Consider the following 7,742-nt stretch of genomic DNA (forward strand, 5'->3'; position numbering starts at 1 on the left):
GTGTATTAAATATGTGCGTTAGTTTATTGAGCCTTTTCTTTTAACAGTTTTAAATTTCAGTTACTGTGCTCGTGACGAACAATTCATAGTGCTCTCTACTCCAGTCTTGTGATCTAACCAGATATCCGGTAGAAATTTACACGATTTAGAAACAGCACGAAACTCCAGCAAGATAAATTCCTTTTATGCAAAACCATTTATCTTTATTTACAGATCAAGTATAACATTAGGAACATTTAATCATCTTGGAGAGAGTGTCATCGTCAGTCGCTGCGGAGAGAAGAGTTTACGTGAACTTGACTTAAATATTCATCTGTACCTCACATTAAACTATGGAAAAGCTTCAGAACACTTGAAATATAGTGCACGAAAACTTTATGGTGCTTTATAATGTTTTTGTGGCTTTCGTGGGGCTTAATAATAACACAGAATAGTATACGCACTATATCGGATTTGGATCGGTCTCGTCTGACCGACACCCCGATCCAGCAGAAAATGCCAGTATCGGAGCGATACCGATACTGAATATCGGAACGGTGCACCCCTAATACAGATACCTCTAAACTAAACTGATCTTTTAAATTAATCATAGAATATAATCAGTAATTATACTCACTTAATATTAGATTTTAAAGCACAAGGCTGCACTTATTTGAACAAAAACAAACAAACAAACAAAAAACAGTAAAAGCAGCAATATTGTGAAATATAAAAATTAAAATAACTACTTTCTATTTTAATATATTTTAAAATGTAATTTAAAGGCCCTATTTGAACAAACAAGCCATGCGTCAGCAGCGAACGCTGTCTGTGATTGATTGGTTCTGTCTTTCAGCATTTGCGTGTGTTCCGATGAGCAGGAGAAATGGTTCTATCCAACACAATTATTCACTAATATACTTAGAAGCTTTTTTTAATGCACCGAATTTCTTGATAAATAAATACAATTAATGGTTAAAAAATGCACTTTAGAATCAATATTTTTATGTGAGGATTGATCCTTTCGATACAACATCAGTATCGAAAGTATCGATACTTAAGGATCGATCCGCCCATCCCTAGACATCGCACAAATAACACTTCACCTACTCTGTCCATTTGGTGCAGTTCAGCCCTGATGGAGAATAAAACCCAGGAGCGCAGTCCACACATTCTGTATCGGATGCCTTTGTCCCTGTAAGCAGATACAGAGACTGAAAAGATCGGAAAACATAATTTTCTGATCTTTAACTTTAAATGGGGTAAAATGAGAGTAGCACTGAGAAACAATACCTGGTGTTTTTGTTTCTTGTCCTGGTTTGCAAACACTGTGTTTTTCTGCATGAAGGCACTCTGAATCGGATAAGCGAACACAGTGATATCCATCAAGTACATCACAGATGGTGTCTCTTACTGTAGTGCATTTACTCTGGATGTAAAGACCTTGACCTAAGAGCACATTTAGAAACCCATTCACATAGGCAATACTGCAGAATTACAAATTCTGAAAGTAAAAGAAAAACACATTAAAAACATAAGCATACTTTCAGCACATTGTCTGCACGGGAAGCACTGATAAAGACCATTGGGTTCACTCATGAATGTTCCTGGACTGCAGGGTATACATGTGGTACTGAAATCACCAGTGCAGTCACGGTACACCACTGACCCTGCAAACAACAAATATTAACAAGACACAAGGTAGTGACCAAGCAATTCAAGGACCTCTTGGACAAAAATAAAAAATAAGTAAATAAATAATTATGGGTCCCTTCCCCAGGCCCAATGAGAAGGCTATACCCTAGTGGCCCTCCTTGTCACAGGACATAATGACAACATGTGATGACGTTCTTGCTTAGATATGCATAGATATGACTTCATAAGTTCTCTAGAGTAGTACGGTTTTAGTTGAGTGTGGGGAGGTGTTAAGGTGTATGACAACACATATGATGTATGATAGCAAGACTGTAGGCAAAGTATTTTGTTATTATTTTGGTTATGACTGCATGATGTATTTTTGGTCAGATAGAGTTTATTAAATGTGTGAAAGTTTTATAAGTGATATAGCAGTGTTCAATGCAGAGTACTGTTTCTCCTTTTTCCTATCAACTTTTCATATTTAAACGTAATGATTTGTTAACCTACCCAAACTACACATTGGACAACATTCTCCATCAGCAGATCTATATTCACTTGGACCACAAGTATCTCCAAATGAGAAAAAGCAATAAAAACCTGTGAATACACAAAATAAGTTTAAGCAGCGTAAAACTATCCAAGGCTTCCAGCTGGTTTTGCTATTACTATTGTTTAACGTTTCCATTATAATCATTTGATTTTCTCATATAGAATATAACCTTGTGCTGACTGTCTTCTTACCAGACACGTAAAAAAAGATGGCTCTCATGTTTACATCTTCCACCGTCCTTATTTCTCGTATGATTACGTGTCGTCTTCGACCAATTTAAATAGCATTAGTATATAAAGCCTTAACGTTAAAATACAGTTATCTTATTTGTACATACAAATTGTATTCAAATTGTGTGTGGCTCGAAGGGATATGCAAAGCAACTAAATAGCCTGCAACCTTTAGCCAAAAAAGCATAATGGATGCTAACGCTTTCTTCTTCGTCTTTGTCTTCTTCTTCTTTTTGGTGTTTATTGGCGGATGGCATACAACTTTTAGGTGCATTACCGCCACCTACTGGTTAGGAGTGTGGATCAGGACCGTAATCTTCACTAAATTCTATTATATAATCCCGTGTCCTTTAAATAACGCATTAAAAATTGAAAGTTTGTATCCCCTGATTTATTCCCCAAAATGTTCATCAAATTAAGTTTTTCTTAATTTTCCTTGAGGACATCAATCAGTATCTTTAGGCTTGTTTGAGATGAGCAAAATCTGCGCAGAACCGATCACCGTAGTCTGTAAATATGTGTGTGTGTATATATATATATATTTTTAGAATATGTATATTATTTATATATATATTGTATCTATCTATAATATTTATTTAGGCTATGTATATATTGTATGTATTCATCCAGCTTAATGCTCATTGGTTCAGACAACCGTGATGCTGCGCTCTCGTCTAAAATGTTTTACTTTTTTTTATCTGATTTCATGTGATTATGTATTTAAATTATGCATGAATGGTCCCAAACACTATGACAGTGCGATCTCTGTGTGAGATGTGATTGTTGTCATATTTCTATAAAAATATAAAAAACATGTTTTTATTAAAGTAAAAATGGATGATAAATACACCTTTCGTATGGAATTAAATAGCAAGCACTTTGAGTGTCTTGTTCATCATATTTATTTTCATATAAAAGCAACAGAACTGAAAATATATCACGTTTATTAGCAACACAGCACCTGAGTGAGAATAACGCGATATCTGCCTTTGATCTCGTTGGTATCTGCTCCACTTCGAAAGGTCAGAACTGTCCGTCTTGACTGCGCTTATTTAACTCCTCCCCTCACTGCAGCCGCATACTCTCACCAACATTTCAGGCGAGGCGCGGCGCATCTCAAACAAGCCTATTCTTTCCTTTCCGTAGCCTTGTCCAAATACACACTTGCAGTCTTGGCCACTTGAGAGCGCGTGCGCGCGACAGGAAGTAAGTGTGCAAGTCTGTCCCATGTCTTCAAAATGCCAAAGTGCAGTGCCCTTAATGGATACTAAATCCACACTATCTCGAATACCGCTCCAGAGCGCTATTCAAGGCTAAGTGTATCCCATCATGCATCATGTTCTGGAAATAAATCGTGAGACTTTTTGCCGAGATCTCGCGAGAGGTCACGGAAACCTTTCCAATGTAAGTTAAATATTAATATAATAATTAGATATTACAAATAATTTGGTAGAAAAACAGTGTTTTTACTTTTATTGGTGCAAAGATGAGTTGTGGTGATATTTATTTTGTACAACATTTGCAACTGCTTTTTATCATTAGAAGCACCACAAATAAAAAATTATGTCATGTTATAGGGACTACTGAACAGACTTTAGAAGTTGATTTTAAAATTAAAATTAAAATACATCTCTGTAAACACTTGCATTTTTACAACACTATAAGTGTGTCCCATCAGGTAATGAAAAGTTCGACACCCACTTGAAGACTTCGGCCAAATACAGGAAATACGTCATTTAAGTAATCAAGTGGTCAAGTGCAAAGACTGCAAGTGTGGGTATTTGGACAAGGCTCATATCTTGGACACTTCCTTTCTTCTTCTGTGGATTTATTGGCGGGTCGCATACCATCTTTTTAAGGTGCATACCGCCACCTCCTGTGCTGGAGTGTGAAGTGATTTCAGTCTGGGTGTATATAATATCTATATTCTATTCTTAAATCCACTACTCTTAATGAATTTTGAAACTGTCCTTATTATTTTACCTGATCCTTGTTTGGTGTTTAATATGTTGCAGATTGAAAATTTATTGCATCCTATGTTCTGTAGTTCTCTTTGTAGTTCATTCATTTCCTGTTTATACCTAGGACAGAGTAACAACACATGATCAACTGTTTCCTTCACTTGTCATATTTCCCATAATCCTGTATTGTGTTTTCCTATTATGTGAAGTGTAGAATTATGTTTTGTATGACCCATCCTTAGTTTTGTTAAAATTATCTGATCTTCTCTACTTAAGTTTAGTAGGCTATCATTTTGCTTTGACTTCGCTTTGTCGATTCGCAGTGAAGATAAGAGGCTCGTTTGAGATGAGCAAAATCTGTGAAGAACCGATCACCAGTGATCACAAGATGCATGCCTATTAGAAATGTGTCTGAGGGTACTCCGCCTTGCTCTGATGTCACGCCGAGGTATGGCAAAAATCTCTTGCGACAGCGAGTCGAGCGTGCAAAAATGAGTCTGGACTTTGTGTTAAACGTGATCTTCCTGAAACAGTTGAAACATATTTTAATAAAATGTAAAGGATATGATAATGAAAGATTACAACTTACAGAAGCAATTCATATAGGAATTAATCAGATCTCACTTCAGAAATTATTAAATAAAGATGCAACTATAGATGTATTTCACATACTATTTAAGTATCTCAAAGATACAGAGTTAATGAACAGGATTTAAAGAATTATGTTTTTTTTTCTTCTTTCTTTAGCTTTTTAGGTTTCCCTTAACATCAATGATCCACACTCCATCTTAGTAGGTGGCGGTATATACACCTAAAACTGGTTTGCCAACCGCCATAAAAACGTGACAGGGCAGGCAAAGTATTCAGAGACTGCCTCTGTGGCCATGACTGGACAGGCAGAGGGTTCAGGTACAACCTCCTTGGCCGCGACAGGACAAGCAAAGAGCTCTGAGGGTTCAGGAGGTTCTGGAGTGGATGCCGCCACCTCGGGAGGAGCTGTAGAGCAGTGTACAGCCCAAACACACAAGATGGCGGTCGCCATCAGAGAAAGTGCCGCTGATGGTGGAAGGACCCCGGAGACCACTGGGCTCAGAAGTGCTGGGAGCGCTTGAGGCCACCGGGATGCCGTCTGCTTGCTCATCAGTGGTGGGTCCGCCACACTGGACATCAGCCTCTCACTCCCAAAAGCATTCCTTGTAGACTCTCCACTCAACCTGAGGGGCAGATCTATGTACTGTGCCAGGGTCCAGTTGGAATTTCCCCCTGGCATCAGTCAGCCAAGTTCACAGTCCAAACCACTCCAAAAGCAGTCCATCAAAGTAGTATCATCCCATTAAGCAAGCACTGTAAAAAAAAAAATCTGTAGTTTTTACAAAATAATTTTGGCAGCAGTGGTTACCAGAATAATTTTGTAAAAAAAAAAATACAGAAAACCTGTACAAAACTGTAATTTACAAACAAGAAAATTTGAGTGAAAACTAGTAAATTCAACAAATCACACTGCTACTAAAGTCTGTTTTGTATCTTTAACATAAACTGACAACCACCATAACAATGCAGGTGGTAAAAGAGACAGCAATATCAGTTCATCACAAGTAGCTTTTCCACAAGCTAAAGTATATACTAATATATAGAAGCAGTGGCGGCGTTTCACAAAACCATAGGGTATGGCGGTGGGGGTGGGGTCACAGTTTTGATAAATAAAAAATCCAACGGCACAACATTAAGCACAGAAATATAGGAAAAAAAGATAGAAAGGGATAACGTTTAAACGTCGTCAGAGTTGGTATTGTGGCTTTATCAGACACTTGCACTTAACATTTTATGAAAATCAAGATCAAATGGAGTTCGTTTTTGACCAGCGAATGACGGAAGTCTGTGTTTTGTCTGTCATTAGAACAGTTGTATCTGAGGCAATCTGAATGGAGGCGGGGTGAATTTATGAGGTTTCGCCAAGCGGCAACCTCCCGCTCTCTCTCGTGATGCCAACAAGGAAGTGACTTAAACTGTAATTCATCAACTGGCCGCTAGAGGCTGGCTGCAAAAGGGAGTCAATCCCATAGACTCCCCATGTTAAAATGCCCAACTTTACAGCAGAAAAAAAACGTTTACAGCCTGGTTAAAAAATATATTTTGGTTTATATAGCTAATGTTGCCCTTCATGACAACTGTGAGGGGGGTGCATTTTTTATAAGTCATCCATTTAAATTATATTAAGCCTTAAAGTTCTGCATAATTAAGGGCGTGGCCACTTGAGTGACAGGTGGATTGCCGCTGCTGTCACCACCGTCGAGCTAGGTGGGTGTGGTTTCAGCAACCAGCTCCCACCTTTTTGCCCATTTTCGATTATCCGGGAGTGAAGCGCGGTGACGCGCTGCCAAGATGGCGACGGCCAGCTCCTTCAAAAACCTCTTCAGGAACCTACGGGTGACGTCACGGACACTACGTCCATGTTTTTATACAGTCTATGGGTTTCGCTGACAGTTTGAGAATGGCGTTACGAGCTTTAGTGACAAGCTCTTTAAATGCTTTTCATTGGATAAATATTTGTAAAACCCTCGAACAGACATAAGGAAGACCAACAGCATTGATTTAAAATAATAATAACGAAATATAATAGAGATATGAAGTTTGGATAGTTTTCCATGGTACACCTGACTGGGCTAGGGTATGGCGACTGCCATACTCTGCCATACGGAAACACCGCCCCTGTATAGAAGGCACACAGAGTCATTAAAGCAAACACTAAACACCATCATGGTAACACACACAACACTTAAATAATATAATAAACATTCATTAAACAACAAAAGATGTAACATAAACCCAAATGTACATAACTGATAACAAGCATGACAAAACTACTAAGAAACCTGATTATTTAAACAAAATACTGTCAGTATGTCAGGCAGGGAATTCTAGGAATATCAGCTAACAGTTTTTTTTACTGTAAATTATACATTGATTTGTTCTTTTTTTACTTCAAAAAATTGTACAATTAACCAGTGTTCGAACTATACAGTGGACTTTGGGGGAGCCCACTTGGTTTTTTTTTTATAATGGGGGTTTTTATTTGTGCGCTTGCGCGTGCCTCAAAAGAGGGCTTACAATGACTTACAAAGATACATAACAGCTATAAGTGTATGCACTACTTGCTTTATGCAAGCACTATATAGGATAAATCACTATACAGGATTTACCCTATTATACTTTATCGACACGAATTGATAGGTGAAACAACAAACAGAACAACCCAGCCACAACACATAATTGCGAATAACATGCCTTACATTAACGCAGAATCGACCACAGAGTCCAGCGTTTATATTTTTTCTACGAATCTTTCAGTTAACATGTACTAAACATGAGTGGAATTTGCACCGC

At 37.9% G+C, this 7,742-nt stretch overlaps 1 protein-coding gene across 1 annotated transcript in view; it reads right to left on the bottom strand.

Moving 5' to 3' along the window:
• LOC107745825 (tumor necrosis factor receptor superfamily member 5-like) overlaps nt 1-2,597 on the bottom strand; it is a 13,886-nt gene extending 11,289 nt beyond the window's left edge. Inside the window, exons 1-5 of the mRNA XM_016559828.1 lie at nt 2,359-2,597; nt 2,125-2,214; nt 1,524-1,649; nt 1,273-1,428; nt 1,090-1,174 (exon numbers count right to left, since the gene is read on the bottom strand). Of these exons, the coding sequence (XP_016415314.1) occupies nt 1,090-1,174; nt 1,273-1,428; nt 1,524-1,649; nt 2,125-2,214; nt 2,359-2,386 (485 nt within the window). The 5' untranslated portion in view covers nt 2,387-2,597. The remainder of the gene's footprint in view (nt 1-1,089; nt 1,175-1,272; nt 1,429-1,523; nt 1,650-2,124; nt 2,215-2,358) is intronic.
• Nucleotides 2,598-7,742: the final 5,145 nt, after the last annotated feature.

Source organism: Sinocyclocheilus rhinocerous, unplaced genomic scaffold (assembly GCF_001515625.1).
Source record: "Sinocyclocheilus rhinocerous isolate Xijiao unplaced genomic scaffold, SAMN03320098_v1.1 scaffold558, whole genome shotgun sequence".
NCBI lineage: Eukaryota > Metazoa > Chordata > Actinopteri > Cypriniformes > Cyprinidae > Sinocyclocheilus > Sinocyclocheilus rhinocerous.